This window comes from Chenopodium album, chromosome 9 (genome assembly GCF_948465745.1).
Source record: "Chenopodium album chromosome 9, dcCheAlbu1.1, whole genome shotgun sequence".
In the NCBI taxonomy this organism is placed as follows: Eukaryota; Viridiplantae; Streptophyta; class Magnoliopsida; order Caryophyllales; family Amaranthaceae; genus Chenopodium; species Chenopodium album.
This window is the reverse complement of record NC_137842.1, coordinates 66,137,725-66,156,410: the sequence shown is the minus strand read 5'-3', so window position 1 is coordinate 66,156,410 and position 18,686 is coordinate 66,137,725. Positions and strand designations below refer to the sequence as shown.

The 18,686-nt window shown below is 37.4% G+C and overlaps 2 protein-coding genes across 2 annotated transcripts; both read right to left on the bottom strand.

Annotated features, from left to right (window-relative positions):
- Positions 1 to 1,197: 1,197 nt before the first annotated feature.
- Positions 1,198 to 4,481, bottom strand: LOC145558833 (peroxisome biogenesis protein 19-2-like). Its single transcript, XM_081620176.1, has 5 exons — positions 4,279 to 4,481; positions 4,125 to 4,170; positions 3,744 to 4,032; positions 1,631 to 1,947; positions 1,198 to 1,381 (listed from the first exon to the last, which is right to left on the bottom strand). The coding sequence occupies exons 1-5, from the start codon at positions 4,316 to 4,318 to the stop codon at positions 1,336 to 1,338; spliced, it is 738 nt and encodes a 245-aa protein (XP_081476302.1). The 5' UTR covers positions 4,319 to 4,481; the 3' UTR covers positions 1,198 to 1,335.
- A 712-nt stretch (positions 4,482 to 5,193) lies between these two features.
- On the bottom strand, positions 5,194 to 12,846 carry LOC145558832 (SWI/SNF complex subunit SWI3D-like). Its single transcript, XM_081620175.1, has 7 exons — positions 12,273 to 12,846; positions 9,820 to 10,355; positions 8,417 to 9,097; positions 7,860 to 8,026; positions 6,707 to 7,767; positions 6,244 to 6,443; positions 5,194 to 6,079 (listed from the first exon to the last, which is right to left on the bottom strand). Exons 1-7 carry the CDS (start codon positions 12,757 to 12,759, stop codon positions 5,702 to 5,704), a joined length of 3,510 nt encoding a protein of 1,169 aa, XP_081476301.1. The 5' UTR covers positions 12,760 to 12,846; the 3' UTR covers positions 5,194 to 5,701.
- Positions 12,847 to 18,686: the final 5,840 nt, after the last annotated feature.

The window sequence follows — 18,686 nt, the reverse complement described above, 5'->3', positions numbered from 1 at the left end:
GGTCTATTTTCAAAAGGAAAATTTGTCAAGAATAAGCCAACCTTTGCCCGGTTCGCTTAAAATAAGTCAACCTTTTGATTAACTCAGAATAATCCAACCTTTATAGGGTGTCCACTTTAAATGAGTCAAAACTTGTTGTAACCGGTTATTAAGGTCAATTGTGACACGTGTCAGAATGTGATTCGTCATTTTTCTAATAATAGTTAATTAGGAATTATCATATGATTAATTATAAAAAAATCTAATAATTATAAATTTCAAAAAAAAAAAAAGGAAAAAAACCCCAACCCCCCTCCCCTGCCAGACCGCCGCCCACGATGCCCCCCACTTCTTCCCGTTCCCCTTTCCCACCCCGACCCCCCTGCCGGAGTCGACCCCTCCCTCCCCTTCCCCACCGTCAATCGACACCCCAAAACACTTAAACCCTGATTCTGATTTTGTTAGGATTTCGTTAGGGTGGGTTTAAGGGTTTGGGGGGTGGACTGACGGTGGGGAAGGGGAGGGAGGGGTCGACTTCGGTAGGGAGACGGGGGAGGGGGTCGTTTCCGGCAGGGGGTGAAGGGGAGTGGTGTCGTGTCGGGGTGGGGAAAGGAATGTGGAAAGGGGAAGGGGTTGGGTGGGAGCGTCGTGGGTGGGGGGAGAGGTCGTCGGTGTCGGCGTCGGGGAATTTTGTGGTCGCCGGCCACCGGCGGCCTGGCAAGGGAGGGGGGTGAGCTGGCAAGGGAGGGTGATGGGGGGTTGGGTTGGGTTAATTATTTTATTTTTATAATTAATAGATTTTTTTTATAATTAATCATATAATAATTCCTAATTAATTATTATTAGAAAAATGGCGAACCACATTCTGACACGTGTCACAATTAACATTAATAACCAGTTAATAACCGGTTGCAGGTCACTTGACTCATTTAAAGTGGATACCCTATAAAGGTTGGATTATTTTGGGTTAATTGAAAGGTTGGCTTATTTTGAGCGAACCGGACAAAGGTTGGCTTATTCTTGACAAATTTTCCTTTTCAAAATGGGCAATACATGCCGACTTTGACTTCCCTCTGCCTCTCACATAAAACATTACCAATGTAATCCAAGATGCGGGCAAGATCTTGGATTACAGATCCTCAAACACTAAAGCAAACAGAATTACAACTTTGGAGTGCATGCATGAAGTTTATTAGTGTTTCTAATTAGTCAAAAGAATCAGGATATGAAAATTTTCTGTCAAATAATAGGAAACTTAGTTACAGAATAAATGTTTCAGGCACAACACTGTCAATAAACATTTGGAAGAAAATAACTGAAATACAAAACAAAAAGCAATTGTGTATGATCTCACATTCACATAATACTGCAATTTTGTTGAGCTTCCAGCATTTCTGGTGATCTGCACACAATGAAGTATAGTCAGTCTCCTTTTTATTTAGTCAAGGTCATATATGCTTTCTGAAATTTAGAGGTCTACATCTAATGCTAACTTTCAAGCCATAGGAATGACACTATCAACAATTTTGGAAGAAAGCCTCAGAAATGCAAACCAAGTATTCTGTGACAAAACTATCACGTAATTGTCATGCTTAAATGGGATGAAATAATGGATATAGGGATCAAAAGAAGCAAAAAAAAGTGTACTTACAGTTGGCCAAGAGTAGATAGATCAAAGTCGGGAGCAAGCTCATGCACAATATCATTTGGTGGGTGGCCACATTCTTGCATTTTCTGCATGAGCTCCACAATTTTGGTGAAGTTACCAGGTTCGCTGTCATACACTCCATTCAGCTCCTGTATAAGCTTGTACTGGTGAGAGTAACGATTATAATCTTCTTCACTCAAAGTAGATTTATGCTCCTCCAACCATGTTGGATATCTTTCTCCAATTTCCCTCATGGGCTCGTACAGGATATCCTTGGACAAGAGCTGCTGCATCATTGTCTCCACAATGGACTCCATATCCTAAGAAAAAACAAATCATCATAACAGGGAGTAAAAAAAAAATTCCATATAAGTTCAAAGTAAAAAAAACAATAATACTCCAGTAAATCAATCCTTTTCAAAATAGGTATGTTGAAGCTATATTTCTTTTCATGCTACGTAGTATAACATAAAGGAAAGTATAAGAATATATAACATGAGAAAAGGGTATCTTAATCCTAAAACACTAATATGGACAAGACAGTCCTTCAGAATACAGAAAAGAACACAGATGGAAACAGCCAAAGCCGAAATTCTGCCTTTTGCAATCTTTTTTTGAAGTTAAATTTCCCAGTTTTGTTATACATTTATTAAGAATAAGAAAGCTAAAGATACTCTAAAAAAAAAGATCTCTAACCAATAATGAGATTAATATACTTAAGCATACATGAACTATGTCTAACAAGAGTGAACATAAGAATCTTCAGTTCACCTTCATAGCATAAACCCCTACTCGCTGTCAATAAATTATCTTGTGGTTCACAGTTACGAGGATATTCGACCACACGTACTTTCCTTTTAGGATGAAGAAAGTTGAGAGAAGAATAAATAGCTTCCCATTGGGCTGTTCCCATACAAAATCATGAAATTCACTTTAATAACATCATGTTTCATATATTGTATACAGATGAGAAAGGTGATTCTCACACTCTAAAGCCTCCCACCTTTTCTAGCAAACAGTGAGTCCAGCAAAGGTCAATGTCATGAAAGCAAAGATGATCTAGAGTAACCCTGCGAGGTTGTGAGAAGCAATGAGGAATTTTTTTTTTACACACGCAGTCAAGGCATCTCAATACTTGAACTAAACTGAAACTTAAGAGGATCTTTGCTCAGTGCTCAAACTATGGAATATAGCACCATACATAGCGAAGAATTATTCTTATCTCGATGCATTAAAGATGTCTTAAAAATGCATCACCAATACAACTTATACAAGTACTTCATATGTAATCTGGTGGAGTGGGAAAATAAATTTTACAGACAAGGTTCACCATATATTGCTAGTGATCTATTTCCATGGTTTCGATAAAACTTATACTCAAATTTCTCCTTAAAGGTTCCGACAAGGTTTTTCCTTTCCTCCCTGGGTTGGATCCAGTAGATATAATAATGTTTTTTTTTCATTGCTTTATTCTTCTATCTCTCTCCTTCCTTGAACCATTATAGTACCCACTATCTCTCACCCCATATGAACAACAATCAACAAAAGCTACCACTTTTAGATTCACTTATACTCCACAAAGCCCCACTCTCCGTCTGCCCAAGGGAGACGAATTTTCTTGTGGGATGGAGGAAAGAATATATAGATCTCTAAATTATCAGAAAGGTTTCCCAACATACATACAATACATCAACTTGGTTATGGTTTTTGAGTAGTCCAAGCTTTTTATACAACAACTAAAGTTGGATAAACAGGTAACCAAAGTATCTCCAAACTGTCAGAGATTCTTAGATATAAACTAGGGAAGAATTCAGCAATGATTGGCTCAAAGCTACAAAGTACAAACTATTATATGAACAACGAAGATTCAACTACATCGGATTAGTAACATCTAAAATTGTTACCAAACACTTAACAGCAACAAACATCAGTATCCTTCACTTCAACAACATTATGATAATGACACCCACTCTAACCCCCATAATCCTCACTCAACATACCAAATTACCTCAAACAAAAAGCACTTAATACAATATTAAACACAAACTAAATACAGAAATCTCATAATTATTTGTTCAAGCAAAAAACCCATAAAAACAAATTTAAAATATTATACCTGAGAACCAGCCATCTCCTCAAATTGCTTAACCCATTCCTCCATCATTGCATCCTTACCCAAATCATCACCCGCTTTCGGTGCCCCGGAAATTGACTCCATATTCTTAACTGCCTCCCTTGTCTGCTGTCTAAGCTTATCAAGAGTCTCATTAACATGAGATTCCTTAGGATTATTAACCTTTTGTTTGCCCTTTTTTTTGGATTTCAAATCAGGCAACCCTAACCCTAACCCTTGTACATTTGTGGGCAAAGACAATTTCTCTTCTTTTTCCTCATTCTCCTCATTTCTGCCAAAAACCCACCCCAGAATTCAACTCAAATTATCAAAAATTGCCATCAATTTACGTAAAATTGAAAAGGGTAAAATTATGAGAATTACCTTTGAGATGAAGTAACATTAAGGCTCTGAAAATCATCCAAAGCACCTGAAAAACAAAAAAAAAATCAGCAAAAATTCAGATTAATTGAAATTTGATAATCTGAAAATTGATTCAATTATTGAGGATTGAAAGAGTAAAGAAGAGATTACTGACTGTCTAAAAGCTCGTCCAAATCATCAGTGTTTGACGCCATTGAAAGAACAAAAGATTTCTCTTTTAATGGCAGAAAATCACCCAAAATTTTCGACGGTGTTTTATTGCTTTGAAAGAGGTGGAGTCGTGAAGAGATGAAGACTATTGGGGTGACTGAACTACGATATGGTTGAACCGTGTGTAGTGGGGTCAAGATCTACAATATTCAAAGACTTGGCCTCCCTCGGGTCTACATTTTTTGACAATGGCTGCAACCGCGGTCCGAGTTCACCTTAATTTTGTTTAACCTGTATTTCGGTCCGAGTTCACCTTAATTTTGTTTAACCTGTATAACTGTATTTAGGGTCTGTTCTCATTGACTGAACTGAACTGAACAGCCTGAACTGAACTGAACTGAAATGAATATTTTATAAGAGAAGGAAATTAGGAGCTGAAGTGAATTTCAACGTAAGAGAACATGCCCTTAATTTGATCTAAACTTATTATTTAGTATTTTTTTAATTTTCTAATTTCATTTAACTGTTTAATTTGACTAAATACTGACATTTGATCTAGTCACCATTTTATGATATTTTCGTTTTTGGGTTTTGAATGTACACCCGGGAAAACAAAAGGCTTTATAAAATTATAACTAATACGTGTAGATTCAAGTTGTATCCTTAATGTAGGATTAGAATAATGTGACAATTAGTTGAGACAATAACCTTAATGCTTTTACTCATATTGATTTTTTTTTTTTTTCTTCGCATACCTACAACTAAAGCATTTTGGACAATGACTATCAAATCGGATCAATTCTGGACTTATTTTTAGTAATTCAATTTGAGGTCAAGGTTAACTACACAAAAAGCCTTAGTGGTAGCAAAAACAGATTTTTGAGGGCTAGACTGCCAGACAAGATGAACAAAAGATCTCTTTTCAATGTAGTAATTGAATTTAATACTACACAAGTTATTAGCTACTCCATAGTTAGTTTTGCTTCATGTCGCTTGAAGTAGTAATATGGTTTACATTATTTCCTCCAATTTGGAGGGTACAACTCAAGGATCTACCAAAAAAAAATGAACCGATTATGCTTAAACTTAAGTACTTAACTACTCGGTAATGAAAGCTAATTATCTAATATTTTTTCCCTTGCAAAAACACTACCTTCAACACTAGTCGAAAGGAAAATCTTGATGGTATTCCATGTCATCTCCGCATCTAGGGCCAATTCTTGTGATGCGGAAAGAATCCTCCATACCATTGACAATTACAACACGGATAGGAGGTTGACCCATGAAGACATAAATGTGGGCTTCATATTATACAAACTAAAAAATTCTAGGCTGTTACGAGAGCTTGAGGAGGAGGGGGGAGGGTCTAAGGTACATTACACTGTTCACCAAATGCATGAGAGCATCGTTCTAGGGAAATTCATGATTTAGCTTGTCTCAACTGCAGAAGGATTTTCCATGGCTGAAGGCTGCGTTGAACTTCCTCCTACCACCTCAGCTGGGGCAGGCATGTTTGTTGTTGGAGGTGCTGACGTCACAACAGGCCTTGACATGGGAGGCCTTTGAGCACCCAAGCCCATCGATGGCCTCAACATTGAATTGATAAAGCCTGGAGGCATCCGATTCATTGGGTATGATGATGGCAACATCCTAGATGAAGAAGATTGTATTCCAAGTCGACTTGCAATGATTTGAGCTCGTTCATTAAAAAGTTTCTGCCTTGATCGCTCTAGCTGCTCCCTAACTCTCATAATACCATGCTCCATTTCAGTGAAGTAACTCAACTTAATCTCCAACTTCCGCAGCTGCATTTACAAGAAATTTGCATGATAAACTAAGCAGACGAAGTAACTTTGACTTCTTCATGATAAAAAGATTAAAATTTTGGCTTTGCCTAGTTTAGTTTCTTCACTTTCAATTCTTTTGTTTTTTGTGTGTGTGTGTGTGTGTGTTGCGGGGGTTGATTTACCTGCTTCTCAATCAGTATAGTTGATAGCTGCCTGATTTCATCTTCTTCTTGATTGACAAGAAGTTTAGCCTTCACAGCAGCAGCAGAGAGTGTAGCCAGGGCAGCACGCTTCAACTTAGCTACATTGTCATCTTCCTTTTTCCGTGTTGTTTTTATAAATATAGGATCCCTGCTTTTATCAACTTCCATTTTATCCTCTCCTACAGAGAAGAATTTGCCTTGTCAATTACAAAAGGTCAGGCAGACAATAATCATTAACACCAAAGAGTTTGGAAGATGAATAATGATGACTGGGAAATAAGCTCTCCATGCTATTCTCCATCCATCAAATGATGGTCAACAGACTCAACACACATTCACCAAATTCTCATGGAGTCAAGTATCATCAAGAGTACGCCATTTTAGTGACCCTTTTAAGATTCCGCAATACAGAATTATATGCAAGAATTACAAGCAAATATACCTGCCTCTGACGCAATTTCTACCAATGGAACTGCACCTGCTACCTCCTGTTGCTCTGCCTTGTCAGAAACAACAGAATTGGGCTCCATATCTGAATCCTTTGGGACATCCGTGCATCTAACATTTTCTTCTGTACTCTTCGAGATCTCTGATTCACATTTTGATCCAGGCGGAGGCATAACTTTAGATGCAGAAGTAGCTTGGTCCACTGGAGCCATGATAGATTGCTCATTCTGCAGGCTGCGATTTTGTGGCTCGTTCAAAGACTTTGTTTCACCCTGCTCAACGTTAGTAACTTCATCATGCTTTTCTTCTACTATCCCCTTCTCTTCATCAGGCTTCTCAGTGATTTGGGACTTCTCTTCAACAGACTCGTTTACTTGGGGCTTCTCTTCATCAGGTTTTTCCGTGACTTCAGACTTCTCTTCATCGGACTTTTCCGTGACTTGGGACTTCTCTTCATCGGATTTTTCGGTGACTTGGGATTTCTCTTCAACAGGTTTTTCCATGTTTTGGGACTTCTTTTCATCAGATTTTTCCATGACTTGAGACTTCTCTTCATCAGGCTTTTCCATGACTTGGGGTTTTTCAGCAGACTTTTCATTGACTAGGGACTTCTCTTCATTAGGTTTTTCCACGAGTTGGGACTTTCCCTCAGGCTGGAACTTTTCATCAGGTTTTTCCACTGATTTGGACTTTTCATTGGACTTTTCAGCTACTTGGGGCATCTCTTCATCAGACTTTTCAGCGACTTGGGGCATCTCTTCGTCAGCCTTCTCAGCTGCTTGAGGCATCTCTTCATCAGGCTTTTCAGTGACTTGGGGCGTCCCTTCAGCAGGCTTCTCCGTGGATTGGGAGCTTCCTGCACATGTATCTTGCTCTCCAGGAGGCAATTGAGGGTCATCACTTGTATTAGCATCCTTCTTGTGATTTTGACCATCTGTAGAATGACTTTCATCCAATAATGGAGTGGACTTCTCCTTGGCATGGATAACTTTGTCATTTTTAGACTCCTCTTCAACCATATCTGAAGCATTCTGATCAACTTTATCAGTAGCTGTGCTGCAAAAGATAAAATCCAACTGACAAATGAACACAATAACAAAAGACTTGTACTATGGTTTTATATTCAAGCAACTTGCAGCAGAACATACCTCTTGGAAACAATATGTTCTTTTTTATCATCTGGTGGATCTTCCAGAATAAAGCAGTGCCTTGCAGCCAGTTGCGACCCAGGAGAACTTTGAGAGAGCGTCTTTAGTGAGATACAGGAGGATGCAGCAGCAAGATCAGGTTCCACTAATTGGGATAGGAATGCAGCCTGAGAAATGGATATATCAAGACCATGATAGAGTCAACATCATCAACAAATTGCAAAACAAACAAACAAAAAATCCAGGGACTTATGGGCTGCAGGCCAATTTCTCAAGATATGTTGTCAAAGCATAACATCAATCCTAGCTTGTATGCCCCAATTTTTCAAATATTTGACTTCTAAGTACCCTATACAGTATCTATTCCTATCATCCATCCCCTTTGTCCAGTTCCTGAAAAGGCAAGTCAAAGTTTCAAAAGACTGCACATGCCCATACAGATTTATGTTTGAAACCACGGATCAGATGTGAAATCCAAAGGTTAAATTGCTCTGCTAGCTTTTAAGAAACTTTCTGAAGAAAACTAATAATTGACACATTCACATAGTTCATCTTACCAATGCCATCACAGAATTACCCGCTTCAGCAAAAGAAAGTTCATCATCTGGAGTAAGTGGGCAACCAGCTACATGAAATGCCTCCTTTAATGCCTTGATTATTAAGTCGTCACCTTTACCCTGAACTATCTTTTCACTGAGACCATCCTCTAAATTCGAAATTTCTTTTTGGGTAGACACAGATTGAGCAGCAACACTATCAGTTTTATTATCTGATGGCTCTGCATTATCTTCAATAGGTTTGCTTGATGATGGTTCAGATTTATCTTTACCACTTTCACTCTCTGCCGGTCCACCTTTATCTTTACCAGCGTCACCTTCTAAGGGTTCTGGATTATTCTTTGGGACAGGTAGTTCATTACTGGTTGAGGCTGGTTCTCCATTCTCCAGAGCAAGAATTTTTGTATCATCACAATCAAGAAAAGTATCCTCTATAGGCATTTGAAGAAAATGCAATATGCACTGAGCTTTAGTTTTTGTGGCAACATGCTCAGCTATCTCATTCCAGTTTTCTTTGAAAAGTTCCAATGCTTCTAACAGGAGAAGTGTCTCCTGATCAGTCCACTTCCCACCAGTTGATCCCGAAGCCTCAGCAGGCTCCATCAGAATAAAGTCAGAGGGGCACATGCCAGAGCCAAATTTTCCATTGTTATAGCAGTCACTGCATAAATCAAAATCTGCCTGTGCGCAGAAATATTGTCAGCCATTTAGCATCCAGAAAATAACAAAAAGAAAGCCACTAAGATTACACTCAAGAAGTTAAGAGCAATATAGAAGTGCAAATACAATTGCAAACATGAACTAGTAGCTCAGGACATTTCCAAATTTCTGGCCCTCGGGCAGTCATGCCTCAACCCACCCCCCACCCCCACCCCCCCACCCCCAAATCTCCTCCTCTTTCCCTTTACAAGATAAAGGAACCCCTAGCCTTACTTCAAGAATGTAAACCACAATCCAGGTTAAACGGATGTCAGAATCCATGACATACATCCCACTAAGTATTGCTGGCTCAAAAAAAAAAGAGAGAGAGACCATATTTGTGCAAGTCAGTTACCTCCTCCCCTTCCCCTCCCCCCCCCCCCCCCCCTTCTTTCTCGCTCCCCAAGAAACTTATTTAGTAATTCAATTAAAAACCTATTTAGTTTTTAATTAAAAACTTAAATACTACCTCCGTTTCATATTATTTGCAACATTTGCCAAAATTTGATGCTTCATATTATTTGCAACAAATGTTTTCTTTCCTATTTAAGTTGTCATTTCTCTCTATCTTTTTCTTCTAACACTCACTTACAGATTTAGCCTAACATCTAAAGTTGCAAAAAAAACAAAACAAAGGTAATATAAAATAACACACACACACACACACACACACATAAAGAACAATCAAATCAAAGAAAATCTACCTGCTTCTGGCAATGGTATCGCTTGCGAGAACAGTCAGCAGAACAAGAGTTGCAATGATACTCAACTGCAGGCCCCTCTTGTTTTACCAACTCTTCAGCAATAGACTCGGGAAATAGGCCTGATGGCACTGCTGCTGCTGCTGACATGTTGGCTCTTGGGACTAACTGTGAAGAGGATTGCTCAAGTTCAAACTGATATAACTTTTCAATTAATGAATCTGTTTTATCTTCCTTATCAGCATCTGTATTTGGATCGGCATCAACATTAGGGTCATTCTGAGGAAAAGGATGATAGTTAATCAAACCCCAATGATCTAGAAACTCCATAATTTCTTGCCTTGCATCTAAATCCCCAACAGATAGCTCTGACAGGTCTTTTAATTCAATGTTTGTGCTAGGATTGGCATGAAACCTCTTCATGATCCAATTCCGTATCTCCTTGTAGATGTCTGGAGTTCGATTTTCCACCTTCTCATTAAAGAAAGAACACAGTGTTTGCTTCTCAATTGAATGAATATTTGTCCAGGAAAACCAACCTTAATATAAAAATAAAACTGTATTAATAAAAGAATATTCTAATACATAGTAGCTCACATTAATTGATTACAAAGTTTGCAAAAGCAATCATATGGGAAAAAACAAAGACAAAAGCAGAGTAAAAGAGGAACGGTTTCAACCAAGACACAAAAGATGCTTCTGTCACGTATCAAATTCCATGCCTCAGATCGCAGACATCAAGTTACATGCAGTAGCAAAAAAAACTGGCAAATACACTTGTACTTGTACAAAAAGCAAGTATATTTACAGACTAGAGCTTATATGTACATTCATAAGATACTTTACAGGCAACATCATAATACATTTTATCCCAATGTGCAAAGTATAGAGTATACTTATTATCTACCTTTATCACCAAAAATAAAAAGTATATAGAATACTCCATACCGCCCCCATGTATGTAAGAGTTTGATGTCATGATATGGATAGACAAGTAAGAAAGAGAGGAGGCTGAGTTACAAAAAGCCTTTCACTAGATGCTTAGTCCTTTCAAAATTAAGTGCATCATTCATATCTACAATTGGTATAAAATTTAAATTAAACCCATAATTTACTTCCACTTTCACACACGTGTAACACATCATTTTAATAAATGCTCTATCAACTCTATTTGTCCAATTCAACGGAAACAAGTTCGAATTTTGTAGCAGCCTAAAAGGCAACAAAAAAGACAAAATTGCATCCTTAGCTCATACAACAAGCTAAAAGCTCCACATCACCACCGAAACCATATTTATATAACCTAGATGCTACAAAGACGAAGATGATCCCTAAATATCACATTTCTAGTTCAGCTCATCCCCTTTACACAAAACTCTTGATATAAATACCTAAATCAGGGCAGTACAGATGATCAACAAAAATAAATGAAAATTCATAAAGCAATTAACCAGCTATAACAATATAAGATGAGTACCAAAACGGAAATCACTAACAATCTATAAGTTCACATATTTCGTTTAAGATTGTAAAATCTCACATCATTTATTCCAAAAAGGCCAAAACTAAGCACAACAAGAAGTATAAATTAAAAGTAAATGTGAATCCGAAAAGACAGCAAACCAGCAGAAATGGAAACAACATGAACAACACAAACGTAATTAATAACACAAACGTAATCCCTAAAATCTTTCATAGTTAGCAACATTTATGATTTCCCACTGTTGTTATTCAGCATAACAAAATCATAAAGGCGATGAAATAAGAGTGAAAATCTGTAAAGCAACAAAACAAAACAAGCACCAACATCCATATCACTAACACAAACATAATCATAAAATTCACAATTCTCGTTCAATTTCACTACTTTTCACAGCATTTTTACTCCAAAAACCCTAAATTCAGCAGAATAACACATATATCATAAAATGGTGTAAAAACGAGTGAAATTCGACTATCCAGCAGCAACAAAAACAACATGAACACCAAAGTCGCAATCACTAACACAAACATGATCCCTACAATTCACCATTCTCGTTCCATTTAGCTACATTCTTACTCCAAAAACCCAAAATTCGGAAAAATAACAAACAATTCATAAAAATGTTGTAAAGCAACAAAAACAACACAAACACAAAAACCGCAATCACTAACACAAACATAATCCCTAAAATTCACAATTCTCATTCAATTTTGCTACATTCTCTCCGAACACCCTAAATTCAGCAGAATAACACATAAATCATAAATGATGTAAAAACGAATGAAATTCAATTAAACACCAGCAATAAAACAACATGAACAACCTAATCACAGTCACCAACGCAAACATGATCCCTAAAAATACATAATTCTCGTTCCATTTCGCTAAATTCTTACTCCAAAACCCTAAAATTCAGCAGAATAACACATAATAATTCATAAAATATTGTAAAAAGGAAAGAAATTCAACTAACCAGCAGCAACAGGAACAACATGAACACTCGAATCACGCATTCGAATCTCATCAAACTCAGCATCAATCATAGCCTGAAGCTTCTCACATTCTTCCTTAGCCAATTTCGCTTCTTCACCTCCCTCAGCAACCGCCGAATCATTCACGGCAGCCATAGAAGTCTCATCTTTCATAGCATTAAGAGCAGAAAAGATGGCGGCATTGTTATCGGACAACTGCCGAGCTCTGGTTAACGGACCGTTGTGGATCGGAGGAAGGAGAGAGAAGAATCCGCCGGAAGCGGCGGCTGCTGCGGCGGCGGCTTTCTCACGAGCGTGGCGCTTCGGAGGCGCCGATGATGAAGTGTTGGTGGATTTACGCTTTTGGTTTCGGCGGCGAGGAGCTGGTGGTTCGGTCGCCGGAGAATCGCCGGATTTAGCGGACGATGCGGCGGGAATTGCCGGCGCCGGTGACGGAGATCCGGCTTCTTGGCGTGGTTTGTCTTCCATTTTGGTGAGTCTCTTTTTTCTCTCCCCCTGGTTTGTTCAAGGGTTTTGTTGGGGGAGGGAGTGTGAGTATGAGAGTGTAGTTTTGAAGTTCTTCTTTGGGAGTATGGTTCAACAAATTGTGATTAATGTAGAAAAATAAAATTTAATTTTTTTAACAAACAAACTCTTTATAAAATCATGGTAGATGTCTAGAAGTCTAATATGTATTCTCAAATCTCAAATTTGTACTCAATGCGGTGTTATTTCGTTTAAGCTGCATTGTGAAGGATTTTTATTTGATTGACCTGAGAAAGTTTGTATTAACAATGGGTGTTTCAGAAACTTGGATTATCTCTGTGTCGAACCAAAGGCTTCAACCCTAAATTGTCTTAGCATTGAATGTTATACTTTATATTTCACTTAGAAGTTACTCTATATTTTGAGATATGGTGAATGATTCTTCGTGTTTTAACTATACGACTCTATTTTATAGAGTACTATTCGAATGACATGCAACTACTACATCATCCTTATAAAGACTTTGAAATCAAATTCGTAGTTCAACAATTGTTTACACCGCAATCAACTGATCATAATCGTTATTGTAACATCACGTGCAGCTGAAAGCCTGAAACCCATTTGTTCGTATCATACTCTTTCAGTTTATTTTCCCTAAGAAAAGGCAAAATGCAATGAAAGTATTGTGTGTATGTGGGAGTAATATATATTCTCATCTAGAAATATATTGTATGAAGATAACTCAAAAGGTAAACAAATTTAAGGGATAGATTGAGTATAAGGGCATTCAACCATTTTGGTATATTAAGATATATATGACCGTGATACTCTACCCTACTTTCTTATCAAATTGCATTTTATCGAGCATGTAATGATTACTTTTTTAAAACCTCTTTTTTGCGACTTTTATTCCATACATTGTAAATCACTAAATCTATATGCTGGTATTTTATTATTTCCTCTCCCTTTGTTTCAAACAATTCTTCACTAATTAAAGGGAAAGATGTGTAGCAACTACTGAGTAATAGATAGGAAAAATACTATCATATAAAAGTTTGAAGGAAAAACATCCAAGGAAAGACCAATTGTTGTCCTTCTTTGAAAAATCAATGGGAATTCAACCCCGGCAAAATAATATAAACAAAGTATGTTTCTCCCGAGCTCCCAATATATTATTTCCTTTGCCATCAAATAATTGTATTGTATGTTATATTGGTTTGTCAACAAATGAATGTTGTATTAACTTAGCTTAAACAGTAGTTCACCTTATTATTTACTTATCTTATATTATTTCCTTTGCCATCAAATAATTGTCTTGTTGTTTAGAATAAATCACAAAGATAAGTTTAGATATACTTTATCGTTTTATATGCGTTTATTTATTATTTTAATATATTCAATTTTGTTACTCCACTTGGTACATTTTTTCTTTATTGATTAGCATACATATGAGGTCAAAGTTGAGTAAAATTAGATAATCAGATTAGATTAGAAAAAGTAAATTCATACATATCAAATCACATAAGTAAAAATAAAGTAAATTAAACATGACACAAGTGAGCTCCGCCAATGTATGTAAAATAGACTCTAAAATTTTAAGAGTTTAGTTTTGAAATAAAAGTTAAAATGTTATAGCATCCACAATGATCGAATCACAACTATTGTAACTTTGTTTGCTATGTCAAATCTTTAAATTACAATGTTTTCAAGCCATAGCCTCTCTTACTTAAAACTAACTACATCTTGATCAGTTTTATTTGCAACTCTCAATACAAGGTTTTTTTTTTTTTTTTGACAAAAGAGCTATCAAAGAAAAAAAAACAAACAACAACATAAATAAACAAACTACAACTGAAAAAACAACAACTGCCGACGCCGAGCGCAACCAGCTAACCAGTGAGCCGGGGAAACCCAGGATAGAGGAACCTTACGAATTTGACACACCAAAAACGACTCAACAATCACCCGCAATTCTAGAGTGAGCCACCAAACCGAAATGTTTACTGGACCTGAATTCGAAAGCAAAGAAATTAAAGAAGGGTTGCATAATCCGAATGAATTCGAACCTTAAAGAATCCTTCGCGAACCGCTGCCTGAAGTCCCCATAAACAAGCGTGTAGCTCAGACTGTAAAGCCAACCCAAACAAAAAAGCTCTACTACCTTCACCTAGAACCTCCGGAGAATAAAGGTCACAAATGACCTATCCTGCCCCAGCCCTACTAGTGGAGCAATCCCAAGCTCCATCGACGATCGAACAAATTGTGGGGCATATGTCAGGTAGTCCCCTCAAACACAACCATGGATCACCTGAATGCACAAGCAAACTAAGCGTGTATGATCCCAATACGGTGGTCTTTCAATCCTGGGACTGGACACAACGATTGAACCAATCCTAAGCCAAACCTTCAATTGTCCTGGGCGATCGAACTGCCTGTCTGAACCTTAACTGGTTTCGGGAAAGCCAAATGGCCCAAAGGAGAGCAAATAACACTAGTAGAAAAATACAAAAAGGCAACCCCCAATTGGCACCGGTTCAGGCCAAACCGGTGCCAAAAACCGGCCTACAATTGGGCGGGGATTTAGACCAAGAACAATGGCACCGGTTCAGCTCAAACCGGTGCCAAAAATATAAAGGCCACCGGTTTGAACCGGTGCCACTGAACCGTTGCTCCAAAAAAAAAAACCGGCCTTTCCTTTATATATATACACCCTAATATAACCTAACCTACCTCCTTCTCTCTCCTCATTCTCTCTCCTCGGCGCTTCTCCTTCTCTCTCCTCTAATCTCGATCCGCTTCACCTTCTTTCTCCTCTGATCTAGATCGCGCGGCGCCGGCGTTCCTCTCCTCCCCTCCTTCTCTCACCGACCTCTCTTCTTTGTCCTCTCTCCCTTCCCTGTCCTCTCTGTCCTCTTCTGTCTCGATCTCCGACCTCTCTTCTGTCTTCTGCCCACCACCACCGACGCCACTAACCACCGACGCCACTAACCACCGCCGCCACCAATTCCACTTATTTTCTGGTCAAATTTGAGGTTAGTGCATGTTTCTGGGTTTAATTGGTAAGGGTTTCTGGGTTTAATTATTTATGTTATATGCCTTAATTTTTTTGGGTTTGATTGTTGTAATATTGTTCAAAATTGATTGGTGTAATTATAATTCATTGCCTTAATTTTTTTGGGTTTGATTGTTGTAAATTTGCACTTAATTGATTTTTCGAAATTTCTGGGATTAATTGATTTTCGAAAGTTTTGGGGTTAATTGTTTTTCTTGGTTAATTGATTTTCGAAAGTTTCTGGATTAATTGATTTTCGAAAGTTTTGGGGTTAATTGATTTTCGAAAGTTTTGGGGTTAATTTAATGTTTGTGCGGTTTTCTGGGTTTTCTATATTAATTTTCTCTTTCTCTTGCATGCATGAGTTTTCTGGGTAATTGTTTCTCGTTTTTTTTTGTTTTTGAGTTTTAATAATTTCTGGGTTATTATTGATGCAGATGTTAATTCATGCAACAATTCAAGGATTCATGACTTTTTTTTTTGGAATATTGTTTTGATGTTGTAATTTTTATTTATTTATTTTTTTTTTTTACAATTTCAATTTCTGAGTTGAATTTCATTATAATTCATTGTAACTTTTTAATTTTTTTTTTTGTATTGTACAATAACAATTTACTTGAATATAATGTGATTTACAATTGTTTTGATGTTGAATATAACAATTTCGATCAAGACTCCGTATTTTACCATTTTGTTTGGTTCGTATTTCTGATGTTTGTTAACTTGTTTGTATATTATTTTTATTATTATTGCAAGAAAAAAAGTAAAAAAAAAAAATACCAAAAAATAACCGGTGCCTTAAAGAGCTTCCACTAAAAAATAATATTTCGCGGAACTATTTAAGGCACCGGTTAACCGGTGCCAAAACCTGTTTATGGCACCGGTTTTGAACCGGTGCAAAAAGGGGGGTATTTGGCACCCCCCACATAGGCACGGGTTCAAACCGGTGCCTTAGGCCGGGTTTGAACCGGTGCCTTAGGCCGGGTTTGAACCGGTGCCAAATGCGTTTTTTCACGTAGTGTAAAGCCATAATACCCTTCCAAAATTTGTGAGAACAGAATCGAGAAACGGTGTCTACCAGGCAATCCCCGAACGGCTAGAACTGCCAAAGATCCCAACAACCCCCAATGTTGTCAACCGCCATAATTTAAAGATCTTATAGCAGGGTAGTCTCTGAAGGTGTGCGACACCTCCTCCCACTCTTGATGGCAAAAAGCACATATCGAGTCAACCGGACAACCCCTAGAATACGGAAGGGATGCCATCAGAAGAGCATCATATAATAGTTACCAGCCAAACACCTTCCACCGAGGAAGAATAGGAAGTCGCCAAAACCTCCGCCACTAGGTCAGGGTCAACCGGTTTCCAAGACCAAGGGTCACAGGGGACTGGCAAAGAAAGGCATAAGCCGATCCTTACAATGTTGAAAATTAGAACATGGAAGGAAACAAAACTTCAAGCATGTAAGACCCATCCTTGCAACGATCTTCAAACACCTCTTAGCACTTGTAGAATCCACAATATAAGGTCTATAGCTTTCATTAACTAAGCTATAGTAGCTTTACGCCCGACCCTTTATCAAGATAACTTAATTTGATTTTCAGCTACGAAGTCGAATTTAGTCTAATTGTAAAATTAATACAGAGTATCTAAAAAATCTCCTTGCATATGTTCGATCTGAAGCAAGACACAACAAGGTACATGTAATAAGGTGACATGCACATATGTTGATTGTTGATGTGTACCACAATAAAGTCAATATATATCATGTGAAACTAGATATTAAAAGTTGATCCAACTGACTTGATCTGAAACCGATTTGAATATGACTCGTACAAACATAATAATTTATCGGATAATTTACCAATTAATACCGCAAGTTAATACCACTTTGTAAATTACTACCGCAAATTTAAAAAGTTGTGAATTACTACCGCAAATTTTTTTAAGATGTTGCGATTACTACCAAATCCCCATTAAACCCAACTATGACGTCAATATATCCCTTTAACCTGTGTTTGACCATGGCTAAGGGCTTTAACCACCACCCCTTCAAAAAAATGGTTTAGGGATATAATGACATCATGGTTAAGGGCTTTAACCATGGGTTAAAGTGATATAATGACGTCATAATTGAGTTTAATGGGGGTTTGATAGTAATCGCATGCGGTAGTATTAGTTTGCAATTAGACTCAATATAATTTCATCAAATTCATCCCAAACATCCAAATTAACATCTCCATCCCAAATATAAGTATATAACACAATGATTCAAATATTTGATGGTACGTCAATTAATCAATCATGACGGGCAACATCAATTTTCATCACGATAATCATGATCATGTTGAAACTTATTGCTACATTTGAGACCAAGGATTAGGTAAATATGTTCACTTTTGATAGTTGTGCATTAATTATTTATTAAACCAAGTTGGGGTTATTTATTATTTGTTGCTCTGTCCAACAAGTGAACGACGTTGCCTTGAAGGGTCTGAGGCTAATTTCGACAGTTTTAATATTTAGAGTAGAGGATTACATCATCCCACTCGTCATCTTTGTGGTTATTCTTCATGTTCGTGCACTACTATACGCCATACTCCTCATTAATCTATCTTTTCTTTTTTGCCCAAGCCAGCCTATTAAATTAACTAAATAATACTCCGTACTTTGTAGTTCGTACCTGTCTGGACTCGATAAGGGAAATTTATGGTAAATTTTCCGAGTGTTCTGCAAGTTTTCCTCAGAAAGTCTAAGATCCTATTCCAATTTATTGAATTAAACTGAACTAAATTAAATTGAACTGAATTGAAATGAAATGAACTATTTATAAGAGAAGGAAATTAGAAATTGAACTGATTCAAGCTGAATTGAAATT